The sequence below is a fragment of the Zootermopsis nevadensis genome, unplaced genomic scaffold (assembly GCF_977971745.1).
Source record: "Zootermopsis nevadensis isolate Lab colony 2312 unplaced genomic scaffold, Znev_1.0 Znev_ptg000002l, whole genome shotgun sequence".
In the NCBI taxonomy this organism is placed as follows: Eukaryota; Metazoa; Arthropoda; class Insecta; order Blattodea; family Termopsidae; genus Zootermopsis; species Zootermopsis nevadensis.
In genome coordinates this window covers 9,790,044-9,808,160 of record NW_028259134.1, presented here as the reverse complement: position 1 = coordinate 9,808,160, position 18,117 = coordinate 9,790,044, and the positions used below count along the sequence as shown (strand labels likewise).

Below are 18,117 nucleotides of genomic sequence, written 5' to 3'. Positions count from 1 at the left end.
TTCACAAATAAATGAGAAAATGGGAATGGAGCGCGCTTCCAATGTACTCGGCTGCTGCAAACTGTACTATCGACTAAGCCATCGCTTCATGCAATGCAAACTCCGTAACATTCCAACAGAGAGCAGTAGTACCCTATATTATTTTAAAGAAGCGATTAGCAAGTACGGCCATAATTTTTCAAGAACACCCCGTTTTGTAATGAACAACGCAAAACGAGAACCAGATTTAGGATGTTACAGCATCTAATTCCATTCTTGGGGTTCTTTTTCAGCACGCTATAAATAATACGGCACACTCCTGATTAACATTCCGTTTTATCCAACGCAGCGTGTCGGAACACTCCATTTTGTCAACAGTCAAATGAGCATTTAGTGAAATGAATCATACTCCCACAACGCACCTTCTGCATTTATGTACTCAGTTGCTACAGATGTACTACTTTTTAGGCGCTGGCATATTTGACCTTGACGCAAAGTAAAGGAATGAGGCTCCGAAGCAAATACCCATTAGTAATGCTAAAAGATAGACTTTCATGAACAAACTTACATTACGTTACATTATATTTATGTTTAAGACGCACTTCTTCCCTTTTTAAAATTTCTTAAATAGGGCGCGTCTTACATTTGATTGTGTCTAACAATAGATATAACATTTCTTCCTCCCAAAAACATATCAAGGATGCGTATCACAATCTATGGCGTCTTAAAATCAAGGAAATACGGTATTTCTGTTTCAGATTTATTTCATTTGATGTCGTATAATATTTTCTTTGAAATTTAATAATTACGTAAATCGAGTTATAAATTGAGTGTATTTACCCTATTTTCTTAGACTTACACATTATCTGACATTTTCGATTACCCAACCGTACTTCCACCCCGTTTAGGTTGGATAATCTGGATTCTACTGAATGTGAAATTTTCATGCCATGATACATTGTGCTTACCCAGCAAAGTAACTGGCTACGAGGTGTACTGTCATCATCCGATTCCAAGTAGTAATAGGGCTTCTCTTCCATCCCACTTGCAGACCCGCCTTCTATTCAATGGTTATCGGGTGTACAGCGGCCGGGACTTGACGCATTCATGGCGCGGTGTGTATGCACAAATGCAACTTTATCTTTACTTGTATTTACCACTGTAATAGTCAGGCACACTAAGTTAGCAACTCCGGCATTTCGGCCTGTGATTTCACGTTTGAACACAATCTCGGAAAAACCGCGAACACTACTAGGCGGACCCGGAACTCGGTGCTGCTATCGTGGTAATTACAGGAACAACAATAAACAATCGAACACAATCTATACTATAAGAAATGAAGGTGCAAAATGGCTGCTTTAATTCATAAGCTGTTTCTTCTTGCAGGATTATTGTCTTTGTTTCATGCTGCATATTCAGCTGCCCAACGTAAGCAAAGTGGGAATATACTATATAATAAAACAAATATGTTTACAAGTTTAGTATACAATTTTTTGTTCTTCACCAAACATTGTCGTCTTAACCTCATTTTATAGCTTTCTGACTAAGGGCAAGATAGGAAACAATTACTCCTTGTATTTGTTTTACAGATCGGTCGTACCTGAGGATTACAGAACAGAAATTTGTTTCTTTACCAATTGATGTGAGTACTGCATCCATTTCATTGTCATCCACATAAGTGTCATTTGCTAGAGGAGGCTGCAGGCTTCTCAGTATTTCTGGAATCACAAATCGGAAGTCTTCATGTATACATGTAACTTAGCTGCCTGTATAGATTAAATGACCAACAGTTTATATTTGGCCCATGATTTCATGCATAAACTCTTAGGAACTCGTGGTTGTGCCTAGTGTATGCCCATTTTGGATTACTTTGGTTGTGTTATTTAGTTTAGGATTGTTTAAATGGAGTAAGTCTTGGAATAACGAGTCACCATTTACATGTTTGTCCGTTGCTGACTGTCAGATATCTCATTAACTGTAACATGGATTTCTCAATTTAGTATTACAATTGCTGCATCATATCTGTGTTTTGTATTTCTCTGGTTATTCTCGCAGTCTCCTTCTCAGTCAGACATTGGTAGTGCTGTAGCTTTAGGCATATGCTTTATGTATCTCGGATATTAATTTGCTTTTCTTTCTGTGAATGTGGAATATAGTTACAAACTCAAATACTAATTCATTGATACTTTAATGTATGCTGCAATATGAAAGCATGCATTTTTCACTATCTATATCTGTAAACCTTCCTTATATAGAGACTTGTAAAACTTTTCAGATTCTGACACAAGGCATAGTGAGTCTTTTTGTGGCAATGTATGGGATCATGCATATTGCTGGAGACTTCAAGGAAATAAGAGCAACAGTAGATTTGGAAAATAAGTCATGGGAAACTGTAAGGAACATCCCTTCTTTCTATGTATTCAACCACAGGGGCAAAGCTTTGTCTCCAAACTACGTTCCACCTGTACAAAAATCATCTTTGGAGGAAATTCACTCATAGCATTTGTTTCTTACTGATGGACGTGTGAATGTACAGTGTGTTGACGGGACTGTTACATTAAGTTTGGAAAAGAGATTTCTACACAAAGTTGATACTTTTAACAAGTCATTGCTTGCATTAAATTTTCAAGCAGTCTATTAACTGTCATTTGTTCTGTGTAAAGTATAAGGACATATTGTCTCATTTGTTTTTTCAAATGTATTTAGTACCTTGTTAATTGAAAATCATATTTTGAATGTGTATAACTGAAAGCAACATCATGCTTTCATATATACTTCATTTTATTTATTTTCCCACAGAAATTATACAGACTTCACACTGCACCTTTCTTTCTGTTTTCTTACACAGGTCTTAGGCACCTTGCTGTATATCTTGTTAAGCTACTGAATGTTCAGTAGCAATTTTCACAGAATTGTGAATGTATTTTTATGATTTACTGTTACGTAAAACAAAGATTGTGGACATTAACAGCATTTCGAAATATAATGTGATAATGAGTAAATACAAAACATTATTTCAAAAACATTTTGGTACAAAGGTTCCCAATCATTGGTTTGCAGACTAGCAGATCCCAAATTTTGTTGATCACAATTTTTTTTAGAAAACATTAGAAAATTATAATCTAGATTGAAATAATCTTTGTATTTATTAATGTAAATTATTACTATAGGAACAGTGAACATTTGTAATATTCATATATTTTAAAGGTTTCAGTCTACACTTTGAACAAAGAAATGTCACCATTGGTTATTTACCATCAATTATAAAGCACTGGAGACACAGATGTACAGTTCTTAGTTACTTGACCAAACTTGATTGTTACCTTGACAAAGTTTTTGTCTACAGGTAAAAATCAAAGAAAAAAGATACTCAGCGTGTGATACCAATTAGTTTTTAGTTACAGGAAAAAATGTTGGCCACCATGGCAGAGGTTCTCAGTCTATAGGTTCAGATTAAAAGAAAAAAGTATCTTCACCATGTAATGCCAGTTTTGCTAATTTGCATGTTCAGTAAATTAGGGAACTACTTCTGATGGCCTTGGATTATGCTTTTGAATTAGTTAAGTAAAAGTAAATATTTGCTGTACTTTTGTTACACCACCAATTAAAGGAATTATAACAATAAGTGTTAACATTAAACTGTTTTGTTATGAACTGTGGTTATTCTAATTGCAAGGAATAATTTTGTTGTGTGCTGTGGTAATAAATAGTATATTCCAGTGTGTTACTCTTCTGTTTTATTCATATAGTTTCCCTCACATAACTGCTCCAAAAGAAAACAGTATTTTGCACTTCTTCAATATCATGGAATAGGGGATTTGAACCATGGTGCATGGCTGATTCTGTTATGTCTGTATGACTTAGTGTATGTGAAGACAGTTATCAGATGGATTATGAGCGAGGTTACTTGCATTTCCAGTATGGTAAATAAAACGTGAAGATATTATAAGAAAATAAGTTTTTCTTCCATGCAGAAGAATGTTACATTCCTGGAAAATATTCTATGTATTACTTTAAGTCAGTGGGGAAGGAGATCATCTTCCTTTTGTCTGTGAGGGGAGCTGGCAGGACAGATCCTCCTAACACATACAGTACAGTGCAGGTTAGTTTCTTAGAATGAGATGTCAATGGAGTCCTATAGTAGGATCCTAATGCACGTGACCCATAACTGCATTGCATGCAGAATGACAGTTCTTCCTACATGTAATCTGTAGGAATCTGTCGTGCATTACTGGTGATATGCCTATGTTCCGTGGTAGCATTTTTCTTCTCCATTCTGAATGCACAGAAAGTGATAGGAAAGAATATTGAAAGCACATGTATTATATTTTATTGTATACCAGTAAGTAATACTGAGTTGTACAAATTTTACATCAATTTCCGATGAAGCATTAAGCCAAGCAACCAAATCCTGATTTTTTCAACATAATTATTACACATTTGAACAATCAGCAATGTTTCAGGGGAAAAATACATCCTGACTAGATTACCTGCACTTTTTCAGCACATAAATAAGGCCACTAAGTAATAAAAGTAATCATAAAAGAACTTCTATTTTACCACAAAACCACAATTTATTAAAGCTCTCAACATTGTTGGATTTTCAGAATACTGAGTGAAGTGACAACAGAAGTCTTTCTCTGAATTTGTTTATGGTTTAACAATTGATTTTGGTTGATTTTCAATGTATCAAACAAAAAAGATGTTAGCTTCAGAGGTAAAAGAAGGAATAATACTTCTTAACACAGTACTGTATCATATACAGTTTTAATTATTTTCAGAATATATTCTTGAGCAAATGAAAACAAAAATCCCACATTAATTGCTCTACTTATAAGAACTTTAAGCAGTGAAAAGAGATTTGTATATTGATATAAATTACCCAGTTTCAGTATTTTTGCAGCTAATGTTCTAAACATTAACAGCCACCTAAAAGAATGACACCAGTTTTACCATTACTTCAGAGGTTATTCCACATCTGTGAATCATTTCTACTAATATCAATTCCAAAGTCATTCACTTTGGTAAATATGGTATCAAAGTTTCATGTGTTAGTAACTTGTAACATACAAAAATACAAAATTTATATGTATGTGTAAGATCTCAATACAATATACCACATTCCTAGCTTCACTGGTTAATTAGTTGTCAAGTAGAAAGCTAAATATAGGTTAATGGCCACCATGTTGTTTTACATAGAAAAGTTCACATAATTTGAAAGAGCTATTACAACACATTTCAGGATTGCACATGGATATGAGACAGTTCCACGTCTATAAACACTATCCATAATGAAAGTTTAAAAGGAAGGTGTTTACTGCACGTTTACATGGTTTTACTGCAAACAAACATGACTTAATATCCATAGAAGGATTTACATTTTTTTAACTGTCTTATCTATGAGTTCTGCATGATACTAACACATATTGACTGGGAAGAGTTAAAATGTTTATTTTTATGACAGTATTAGTAGTGTGTGACACTGAATAATTGTTACTTTACACTCTTACTGTATCATATTGATAATACCATTTAACATTTATGATCACTATTAAGTCCTTTGCTCTGCCCATTAGTAATAGAACACATTACAATTAAAAGGTCACATCTAATGTATTAAAACAAATTTAATTTAGAATATCAATATCCAAAATAAAAAACTGCTGATAGCTGGAAAAAAGACAAAGCAATCTTAAAAAGTTGTCTTTATTATACATGTACAGACCTCCAAATAGTCATCTTTGTACTCAAAAGACAATGTCAATGACATAAAGTGGGAGGAAATTGGGACTAATTCTTATCCAGGTCTAACACACAAAGAAAAGAGAGGAAGAAAGACTGCATAGAAAATTATACTCATTAACTATAATGATAAATTATATTATTTTTATTCAAACTCATGTGAATTTGTAAGCATTTTCAATTCACCCAGCTTACTGCACCAGTAAAAAAGTAGTGCATTCCTAATATAATCTTGCCAACATTACAAAACATTCATTGCTGTTACCATCACTTTCTGAAAATGCACCTGTACACGGAATGAACAATATCAACATTATATACTATAATTTCAAAATCATTGGCTATGTCAAAATTAAATAGAACAAAATAATGTTTATGGCTTAATTTGAAATTTATTTTTAGAAAATTGTAATATGCTCATTCTGTAGTTGGAAGAAATAAATAGATTAAGCTACTGTTAATTTTCTATCATATCATATCTTAAAGAAATAATACTTCTGTCACAAGTCACATAAAATAGCCAAATGCAAAGTTTGCAAGAGATAATTATGTTAGATCATTTAGTAAAAACACAGAAAGAATCCTTTGTAGGAGATGTAAATAGAAAAAGAAAAAAAGATATGCATCATCTGTAATTTTTTAAAATAGCAGGATAAAACAGTTCTCTCAACAGCTACTGGTCTCCCCTGCTAATGAATGAATGAATGAATCTATAGAAGCATAGTATACCAAGGTTAAGGCTACATATTTCTTAATCTTGTACATGCATCTGCTTATGGGTATTTTGCAAAGGTTTAGTCCAAATTCACAAAATATATTTGTTTTCACAAATATTCATGCTAACAACATAAGGCTAAGAGAAAAAATGCAGAAACAAAGCATACATGATAGCATGACACACCAAAATGGTTTTATGATAAGATTTATGAACAGAGTATTATCAATTCATTCACTTCACACTTTATTACTGAGGTTACATCTGAAGGTCTTTGTTATGGTACTGCCATTTCTGTTATCAAGTAAGAAAAAGACTTGGCTAGGTGATAGTATGTACCATTGAAAGCTTAATAATACAGCAGCAAATATGAAATTAACATGAGTAACTTTCTGAAAACTAAAGGCACTATTCATATGAAATGTGGAAGGTTTGGTTATACAGGATTCATTGTAACCCATGAATCTGACAGATACATTCGTTGTGATAACGCAGTTTATTAGAGCTGTAGTTCCATACTGTCTCAATGTAACTCAGCATGTCTGTGTCTAAACTAGCAAACCTAAACTTATTAACAAAAAAAATCAATTGGGACAGTGTAACATTTACCTAAGAATTTCAAAAGGTGAAATAAAATAAATTACGGAGTGCTATAAAGAAATCACATCAACGTAGAACGTAAAGTTTATGTGGTTTGGATAAAAGAGATGCCTAAAACATGTTGCCTGACTACAAAGTACAAAGAGATAGTAAAATGGAGGCTTGATTATCAATGCAACAGGATATGTATGAGTTACATACTTATCACAAATATAACACCACATTCATCTGATTCAAGAGGACTATAATGTGCAATATTAACATTGGGTACATCTGTATAGATAAGGCAACATGTTCTTATTGGAATACAGTGAAACCTCTATCCATCGTTCCCGGAACTATCGTTTTCCCGGATGCATCGTCCGTTTTGTTCGGTCCCGAATACATCCCATATAAAATAATGTTACATTTTCCCGCTTCTATCGTTCCTCGAACTATCGTTTTATCGCATCGATCGTTCAAAAATCTTAGTCCCGGCCCACAATTTTCCCGCAATGATCGTTTCTGAGAATTTAAAATGCTGGGTTTTGAGATAAATTAATACCGAAAGACGCACAATGTTTTTGGAATACACAGTAGCGGTAACCTGTTATGTCGCCCAACCAGCACATTCTTTTGGAATGAGGGTCAGCGGTGCAGGGGTGATAGTTAGAGTGAATGGCGGTGCTCATTGTCAGAAATTTTACGATTTTAATTAGGGTGCACTCATATTTCGTTCCAGCGATGCCAGATGGCATGTGCAGTGTGAATTTCTTCACAAATGCTTTTATTATAAGTACAAAGGAAAGGCGGGCGGCACTTTTCATTCTTCTGGTTCATCTCGTGTCTTCTACAGCTACGTTTCGTTGAGTTCGGCAGTAATAGTACTTCCATTTTTCTTGTTATAGTCCGCGAAGGGTGATGGAGCGGTGAGGAAGAGGGAGACGACGAATGCGAGCCCGAACTGTGCCGAGTTTTGCCGAAGCATTGGCAAACGTGAAGTCGTTCTTTTATGCGCATAATATTAGTGAACGTGACGAGGAAAATATTCTGAACGTGGAAAGAGCTCTGTTTGGCCTAAAACGTAAAGTTTCGACAAACCAGTTGTCCATTAAAGACTTTTTTGGTAAAAAGAAGTAACTTTGAAAGAGAAACATTGTTTTTTTTTAAATTTTTAATGCTTTCCCGCATCTATCGTTTTCCCGCATTCATCGTTTTTATTTCCCACCCCCGCCGAAAACGATGCATCGAGGTTTCACTGTATATATCTATGTAAAGCATGTTGCTGAACTAAATAAATTAAACTTACAACTGCTAATTTTGGAAAGAAAGGTAAAATTAAATTATCACAAAATATAAATCACAAAAGTTCGTAGATTTTTGATTCATTGAAACAATAAAGTTAATTTCATCAACAAATTAATTTCCTTCCAAAGCAGACTTACAGCCCTCTACCAAAGTACCACACAGACCTGAAATTATTGTTTTCAGATCACAAACATCCTGAAAAAGTGAGTTTTCCACTCTACTGTTATAGTACTGGAGTGACTGCATCAAAATTAAGTTAAATGTACAACAAAGCAGTAAACAACAAAATGGCTTCTATGACATGAATGTCAGAGTCAGTCCAATACTTTCCTAAAGTAACAATACAAAGAAAGAACAAAAAAATCCCCTCCAGTATTCAAATAAATATACATTAAAAGCGTAATATCATAAAAGATACATGTATGTGTGTACATATAACTTACATGTTTCCATGTTTAAACTTTTTAACAAATATTCCCTTTATGAGGAATTGTACAGCTTTTGTTTTTATATATATGAGAAACAACACTCCTCTGCATGTAAAATATATTTAATGAAAATATAGCCTTTCCTGTTGAAAACTGTTCTGCTTGTATGTATACTGTATGCTTACATAATCATTTTTCAGTGATGTGGAACACTGTCTAAGTCTATATTTCCAACATATTTACATCTTTAAAGCAACTATTAGACCTTTCATGTTATCTGTCATTAGTAGAAATGATGCTGATATATATGCAGACACACATATATGTCATGGTACAAATTGGATGGCAGATAACAGGAAAGGTCCCAACTATTTTTATAAAGCAATCAGTATATGAATAACACATACATACATTCACCTGTGCATACACGTATGATGATTCCTAAATTTTGAATTTTCAGGTTACAGCATCGTCATGGGATCCAAAACAGATAAACCCCCACAATACATAATGACTTACTGCAAGCTGAAGAGTATGTTGATGATAAATATAAGTCATACATAACTTACAATACAGACCACATAAACATGTCAATACCTTTTTAAGTAAAATTATCTTTGTTACAAAACCAGCCTGATGGACTGGAACATTCAAACAGTTTTTAATATTTTCTTCATCTTGGGTATAACTTCTAATTAAAATATATAACAAAGAAAATATTAAGTACAATGCACAGACAATTAACTATTTTTATGTGTGTTTAGAACTGTAAGTTGCAAAAACTGTTCTTATTGGCCTTGCCATGTCTGTCTAGAATGTGTGAATGGATTTTCACAAAAGTTTATATTGGGGAGTTTCATTAAAATTAGTCAACACATCAAATTTTTGTTAAAATTGAACAACAATAACAGGAACTTTACATAAGTACCTACATGTGTTTCTGTGTGCTGAAGTGACTGGGTGGGGAATCAAAAGGTTATCTTGGTTACAGGGTTACTTTGGTTAAGATGGTTACCTTAGAAATTCCCAGCCACCAAAGACAACGCTGACTTTAGTGATGCAATTTGCAAAGGTCAAATTCTGACAAATTCTTGGTTCATATTTATAATGCCATGTGAACATTTCCTAACTTTCTGAGGTCTATTGGCAATATAAGCATACAATTTAATGCTGGTATTCATAACAATCATTAAGTTATTCGCTGTCTATATTTCACAAAATTATTACAATGGTGAGTCTATCCAGCCTCCTATCTTTCCTCAGGAGTAAAGTGGACAGGGTGTGAAAGTACCAACCATCTTCCTCTAATGCTGAGATTAAGAATGCATGGAGCTATACCACCACTCCCCTGTATGTCTAGGTCATGGTGCTTAGTTAAGCACCAGGGACAAGTTTACTTAAAAACTAAAATTCCCCATATCTAACCACCATTCCATGGAAGCACATATAACATACAACGGTTAGGCTCTGCCCAATCTAGATTCATCACACCACATAGTTCAGCCGAGTGGTTGGCCCTCCTGCTTCATATACGGGAGGTCCTCAGTTCAAATACTGAAGAGAGGCTATCCTGACTGAGGTTTTCCGTGTGCTTTCTCAGTCCCTCCATGCAAATGCCAGGAAAGTACCACAAATTAGGTCTTGACCGTTTCCTTCCAAATCATCTTCAATTTATGACTCATGAATCAACCAATCATTTGAGACTATATAATCTCAGCTACTAACAGTGTTATTAATTAAACCATAAATAATGAGTTGTGATGTCTTCAGCAGTAGGATGACATAGGCTCATACCAAATAAGCCCCTATTACCTATTCACTGAAATTGTCTGAAATCCTTTGCTGAATCTGTGACACCTGCACTTGCAAATGCACCTTCTTTTCTTTCTCACCAATCAGGATCCATATATAATATATTATAATGAATTAAAATTAAATCAATAGGTAAAACAGAAATCACTAGCCTTGTACTTGAACATTTACTATTGCAAAACAAATTTATTTTCTAAGGAATAAGTGTAAGGATATTATGCCATTAAATAATGCTTTTTCTTTTCAGCATGGACATGTCTAGTATTTATGAATTTATTTGAAATCCACAAGAAAATCAAGAAATATCTGAAAATTTTGTTGTTCTCTATATACCTAATAATAATAAAGATTTCAGAAAGTGTTTTATTTTAGTAACAAACTACTCTTGTACAAGTCCCAACTTCAGAATCACATGTGAAAGTAAAATTAAAACAAAATTAGTCTATTGTGATCTAAGTTGTAATGTCATGCAGACTTGTAGCTGGGTACCAACATTCTTCAGAGACCTTGGTACCCACCTACAAGTTTATATGGTATCACAACCCAGAAGACAGCACATATATCTTCACTGTCATGAGGACATCAAATCTCAAAATGAAATGTGCTAAACATCAAAGTCATATTCAGTACTACGCTCGATTATAAGGCGCACTCTGTTATTTGTTCATGAAGCCTGGTAGTTAAAACTAGTGTATCAAAGTCTGTAAAATAAAGTGTCCAGTAAGAAATGACAAATGTAATACTGGAGAAAATGTTTGAAATTGCTGATACTGTGACTAGTTAATATTTTACCTGCAGTGATCCTTTACATATAGAACAACTACGCAACAAAGCCAACTAATACCTTAATCCACCCGCACATTGTCTTTGGTAAAATCTTAGGATGATGTCTTCAGGCGCCTATTAATGACATCTAAACAAGAATGAAAAATTCAATACACAACCCATTTGTTACTGTTAACTGGCCTAGACAAAAACATAACAATGTGAAGAAAAATAGGAATTTAGTAACAATTTTCCTTGTCCTGCAAGTGAATTTTTTCCCTTCAACATAATACTTATTAACTTGCAAGTGTTGGTGAGTGAAAGCAATATACAGGAGCATTTAACACATCTTATATTCAAGGAGAAGGCAACTTTGGTCTGTTTTTAAGATCTATTCTGACTTTCATCTGAGGTGTAGGGGATCTGAACCGTTCAGCTGATTCTGGCTGATAAATGGAATGGGCAGCACTGAGGTACTACATTCAGTTACTTATTTATTCCAATGTACTAGATACTTTTCAAATTTAATTCTCTACACCACTTACAATGTTTAAATCTTTAGTGTCCTTGGAAATTTTATGTAATGGTCATGCCATAGATTTTAGTGTGAAATAATGATAAACGAATGTGATTATCGTATAAGAAAATATACTTCCTTTCCAAGGCTACCTTCATGACTAACTAAATATCACAATTTCTGGCTACATACCAGTTTTTATTTTATCCCTAAAATTACTTAAGGTTTCATACACATTTCAGCAGTTATCTTGACATTCAAAATAACTCACCATCATACAAGAAATTTGAACAACATGAAGACAGCCAAGTCATCACAAGTTTTAATAGCACTCTTTCTTCAAAACATGATAAAATATAAGTAACAAACAAGTCACACCTCATATTTATTTTAGACCATAAGCACTGTTCATTTTAAAATTTTGGAATACAATATAAAAATTATTTAAATTTAAGTCATATGTGCTGTAAGAATGAAAGTAGTTTAGGCCCTTGATATCCGCTGTTAACCAATTTCTTAAATGTGATGAATAAGATAAGGAAACTTCTAATAATAAGCAATATACTTGCATGTTATAACAATTCATTCTGTGGAAGTCATAAACTGAGCAATATACTCAGAGTCTGGGTAAACAAACACCAATAAGGACTGGCCTTGAAACTGTCAAAAATTCTCATATAGCCTTCTGTCTTATCAAAGTGGAATTCACATGATCTTTATCTTTCTAGTGAGAAATCCAAATCAATTAACTCGATTTTTAGCAAAACATTTTTTCTGGTTCTCAAACACTGCCAAATCTATACATTTTATCACCTTCAATTCTTTTTACTGTTTGTTGTAGGCAGCATTCCATGTTCACATCCAATAATCACTGCTCATTTGCCATTTTCAAAATCATTAATAATTTTCAATTATGTCTCCAAAGTGGAAATACTCTTGGCCTCTTAGTGTTCTCATTTGACTTCACAGACTTGGACAATGAATTTGTTGCATTAATAAAATAAATAAGACACAAAACTGGTTTCATAACCAATCACTTATGAATGTTTCCAGTAGACTGATGCCGCTGAACAATATAAGTGACATATGTGATATGTAAGCAATGATGACAGCTACGAGAACAAAAGCAGATATGGAAATAATGCAGCTAAACAGTGGACGATATATATGTGAAACAATGGATTATTTAAGTCTACAGGTATTGAAGGCCCACAGTATGTATAAAAAAATCTAAAAAAATAAAAAACCTAAAATGATGCCAGACAGATAAATGAGTAAATCCTATTTTTGGGTGATCACCTAACACTACATACTGGTACAGTGCAAACATACATGTAATTAATAGGACATTTTATGACTGAGATATATTCCAATTAAAATGTTGGAGAACTAATTTTGATCACACAATGTGGCATTATTAATGTATGAATGTAAAATGAATGGATCAAAATCTAACCTGACTATTCAAATAAATTTATAGAAAATCTCAGAAGCTAACATAGTCAGGTGAAATCCTTCTCAAGGAAACATGGAGTGCATCTTCCAATGAGGCAAGAACACGGGAATTTCTATCATGAGAAAAATATTTCAGGCGGAACTTCTTGGATGGTATTTAACAGTACAACAGTTTTTTTATGACTGACTTAACAATACTAGTAGGTTGTACATGCACAGCCCTCAGAAAAAGTTAATCTGCAAAGAATTTCCCGCCAATCAAGTAGTCTTGAACTGTACACACACATACATACACGCAAAGAAAACCTGGTTATGCAAAATTAATGGTTTAGGATGACATCAGATCACTAAATACTATCTGATTTTAGTAGCTTCACTCACAATGAACTTATTTGGTAAAATCCTCCACAGCAATAATATGTTTATTATAATTATTATTACTGACTGCAAATGGGTTTATACCCAGTGGCAGTGGTGCTACAATAAGACACAACCACAAAACAATACACATCACACAAAATAAAATAATACTCTTAACATTACACAAACTCCTCTCCATTCTTGGCTTAAACTGTAAATAACTGTAGGACGTGCATGTACATCACATTTGGAGAACATGTAACACTATCATAAGACTATGTTCCTTGTCTTGGTTAACCAGCTACCAACTTATATATTATAAATAAAATACAGAAGGGGAATACTTTCTATATATTCTTCCTAGATTCAAGAACTGCACATACCCTCTGTGGTAAAGCATTCGGGGGGGGGGGGGGGGGGGGAGAGGAGGGAGTTGCATACATATATACAAAATGTAAATGCTTATAATTCTTCGAAAGCTCATAACACTGCATAAATACAAACCATGAGAGGGTAAGAGACATTAGTACAGCTGTTTCAGCTGTTCATATGTAACAAAGAAAATAATATTCCAAGGTCCCATTCTTACCCACGTTGGGATGAAGCCCTTGTAGAGTGCCAATGGACCTTCATTCTTCACTGTCTGAAATTGATTAACTTGATATAGTTAGTTTTTCAGAAAATCCACATATAAAGAAATTAAAACAATTCTGACGAGCATTTCATTTGCTATGTTTATGTATATCCAAGTAAAATTGTTTGCATGCTGATAGAATTTTATAATGCCTTGAATTTACATACAAAGGGAGCATATTCTATGTTTATCTGGGTATCAAAATTACATATTACTTGGTAACCAGAGGGATATGAGTAGCTCAAAACTTAAAATTTGAGCTTCCATTCTCAAGCATAGGTCTTAATCTCTTATTATAACTCTACTGTAGTTAAAATTATTCACATTTTTTTCATTCATTCATTAATTTGTTCATTGCTGCAAAAAATGACATACTAACTCACTCTGATTGGCCTTGGCCTTCACCTCATTTGCCAAAATGCATAAGCTTAAGGAAACAGAAAAGAGGAAGTTGTAATACCAGCCACATTTCACCTAATAGCTGGAGCAGCTCTCTTAACAACAAAATCACAGAGAATTAGAACAGAGTAACAACTGTATAAATAAAAGGATTATAAATATAAGAATAAAACTAGATAGGGGATATTTAAAAGTAGTAGGTAATTATGCCGCTGAAGAAGGGGGGAAGGGAAAAACATAAAAATTTTATAAAGAATTGCAAAATAAATTATCAACAGTCAACAAAACCAACTACAATGCAAGAGATTTTAATGCCTGAATAGGTAATAATGCATTAACAGGAATAATACAAAGATGGCTATCTACTGGGTTGTTGCGCCGTTTAGTGGTAGAGTTCCATTACTTCTGACATCTGTCAGAAATGGGATCAACTATTCCCTGTTTTTTTACAGACGTCCTTTTAATTAACAGCTGTGGCCACTAAGTGGACAAGGTCATTCAGAAATTGTATTTACATGTAATGTTCAATAACGCAGTATTTTCGTAATAAAGAAACAAAGCTATTCAATACACTCACATACCTGCACAAGACAATCAATACTTCCTGTATAAATATGACAACCACCACTGCGAACTTCTTTTTTTAGTTTCTTCTGGTTCATCAATCTAGTCTGTTAAAAAAATTATGTACATGAGTGATCATACAGTAAACACTCAAATAGATTTGACTGAAAGAAGGTATTTCTTTTGCACAGACAAAAGTATGTAGAAAATCAAAAAGATCTGATTTATATCTTAACTGCGTCATGTTTGTGTTTAATCAATATAATAATTCATTCACCGTCCATACACAAACTTAAAATGTTGTTAAAATTTACTTAAAATTACATAAAATTACAACATTTTTTAGAATTAGATCTTGATACATTTCACATTTGACGACATGTTTCGGTGTATTACACCATCATCAGGTCAATCAATTTAAAACTGTTTTAAAAGCTGTTGTCTTGAAACAAAAGCCACAAATAGACACAAAAAATCAATATTAACAACCAGGCATATATAGGTTAAAATGCAATGATTGCCCGTTAACCTATATAGGCCAAACCGGACGCACTTTCAGTCAAAGATATAAAGAGCATATAACAGCAATTAAACACAATAAAGACTATTCAGCATATGCAAAGCATATATTAAACACGGGACATGCATACAACAAAATAGAACAAACAATGGACATTATAAAAATAGTACAAAACAAACGACACAGAGACACAATAGAGAAATATCATTTACAAAGAACACATAAACAAAACATAGCATTAAACGACAGCAACATCTACGCAAACAATCCAATATTTAATATTCTACAGTCCATCGACCCAACCACCTGAACAACTTTCACTCAATATATATAGCCACACACAACACACACAGCTCAGTTGCAATCTACAGCCCCATAATATCGGACGTACAACGCATCACTTACAACCCGGTATGTTTACTACCATCTACTACTATATTATAATTCTTCTACTTTGTATTACGTTATATTACGGTAATAACCCTTTAAATTTTAAATTTGTAAATTTATATTTCCTATGTCAATTCCAAAAAAAATCATGATTTGAAAATTAATTTTACAGATATAAACATCCAAGCATTAAAAGGAAGAAAATCAAACAGTTAAACGTATCAATATACGCGGAGCAGGATGTACAACAGCTTTTAAAACAGTTTTAAATTGATTGACCTGATGATGGTGTAATACACCGAAACATGTCGTCAAATGTGAAATGTATCAAGATCTAATTCTAAAAAATGTTGTAATTTTATGTAATTTTAAGTAAATTTTAACAACATTTTAAGTTTGTGTATGGACGGTGAATGAATTATTATATCAAAAAGATCTGATTTGTGAATAGGCTGAAGATTGCTGTTTTCTGGGTTGTTGCGCCGTGTAGTGTGGCAGATGTTCACCAACGTTTCAGAGGTCATGCTGCCTCTGAAACGTTGGTGGACATCTGCCAGACTACACGGTGCAACAACCCAGAAGACAGCAATCTTCAGACTCACCGCTGTGAAAATCTCAAATCTTACACAGCAAATATACTGCTTTCAAATTAAACAATTCAATTTGCTAGACTTGTCAAGCCAACCGACTGCTACAGGGACTTTCCCATGAGCTCAACAGTAATTCTTAACTGCTTTCAATTCATAGCTTCAGTGGCACGTAAGGCAAACACATGGTAGTGTAAAACATATTTTTGTACCACTTGTACTGCTTCCAGTACATAAATTCTGTGGTACTTCCTTTAAAAATATCAATTTCCTAAAGATTAAAATCTATAATACACAATGGTACATATTTCACACTTAACAATGAAGAGGGCTGCATGAAACCCAAGGACCATGAGTTTGACATGTCTGGCAAATATCATTATTTACATAACGGGTTCTTCATTGTACACTAACATAAATAGGAAATATGGTAATAATATGGAACTTACTCTAATTACATCAATTGGAGTAGATGCAACTGCACTTCCCAGACTCGCAATGAAACTTGAACTGAAACAAATCCTAAAGTTAGTTTTGGATTTAGTGATTTCTCTCTTACACAGCACTAATTGTTTCCTGTGATGAAACTAAATATATGTGTGTTTTACCAATCTTAAAATATCTGCCACAAATTTAAGAATTAATTTGTGTTAATGAACTTCCAGTGAATTTTGTCTCGTAATGTACATAATAATACTGTGATTTCTGAGCCAGTAGTATTAGAAAGTACCTTCTGACAAAAGCATGGGTTGGGTGTGTTGGCGAGCAAGCACTACTCAATGCAAGCTGGTCGCTTGGCACAATCTGTAACAAGACACCCGATAAGTGTAACTTTAGGGGAGTTGCCTGGCTCTACAGCATATCTTAATACGTCTCACACATTCACAAGACAAGACTAATTTAACAGTCCTACTATCCATCACTGTAACTTATTCTAAAACTTAGATTATAATAACAACAATCATTGTATCCTGTTGTGTGGTAAATTCCCTCTCCTTCTTTGTACAATAATCTTCTTATAAAATGTTATTTTTATATACACATACATAGGTGAAACATAGTTATGACCTGATTTAAAGAAACAATAACTGTAAAATGAACAGAGCTGCAGATATGAGACAAAGCACATGATATTGGAACAAACTTCAAGTTTGTTTTCCAATTTACAATTCTTCATAAGTACTCAGTATGGCTACTGCAAATTCATTTCAGTTAAAATAACTGTAATTTAAAGAAATTATTTCTTTAAATTGGGACCTAACTGTGACTTATTCTATATATAAAACTAATTTAAACCTTTGAAGCCAGAGCTCAGCTAAATATTATTTAAGAATTCAGTCTGTGCTGCAAAGAAAACATGACA

General features: G+C 33.5%; 2 protein-coding genes across 4 annotated transcripts in view; one reads left to right on the top strand and one right to left on the bottom strand.

Moving 5' to 3' along the window:
* Window positions 1–1,265: 1,265 nt before the first annotated feature.
* Window positions 1,266–3,706, top strand: EMC5 (ER membrane protein complex subunit 5). The gene is made up of 3 exons (XM_022078470.2): window positions 1,266–1,407; window positions 1,569–1,621; window positions 2,255–3,706. Exons 1-3 carry the CDS (start codon window positions 1,329–1,331, stop codon window positions 2,477–2,479), a joined length of 357 nt encoding a protein of 118 aa, XP_021934162.1. The 5' UTR covers window positions 1,266–1,328; the 3' UTR covers window positions 2,480–3,706.
* A 580-nt stretch (window positions 3,707–4,286) lies between these two features.
* The window catches only part of Bmcp (uncoupling protein Bmcp mitochondrial), a 123,149-nt gene continuing 109,318 nt past the window's right edge, over window positions 4,287–18,117 (bottom strand). For all 3 annotated transcript variants that reach the window (XM_087349215.1, XM_022078472.2, XM_087349221.1), the window contains exons 6-8: window positions 17,204–17,264; window positions 15,275–15,364; window positions 4,287–14,303 (exon numbers count right to left, since the gene is read on the bottom strand). In XM_087349215.1, coding sequence (XP_087205341.1) covers window positions 14,184–14,303; window positions 15,275–15,364; window positions 17,204–17,264 — 271 coding nt within the window. In that variant the 3' untranslated portion in view covers window positions 4,287–14,183. The remainder of the gene's footprint in view (window positions 14,304–15,274; window positions 15,365–17,203; window positions 17,265–18,117) is intronic.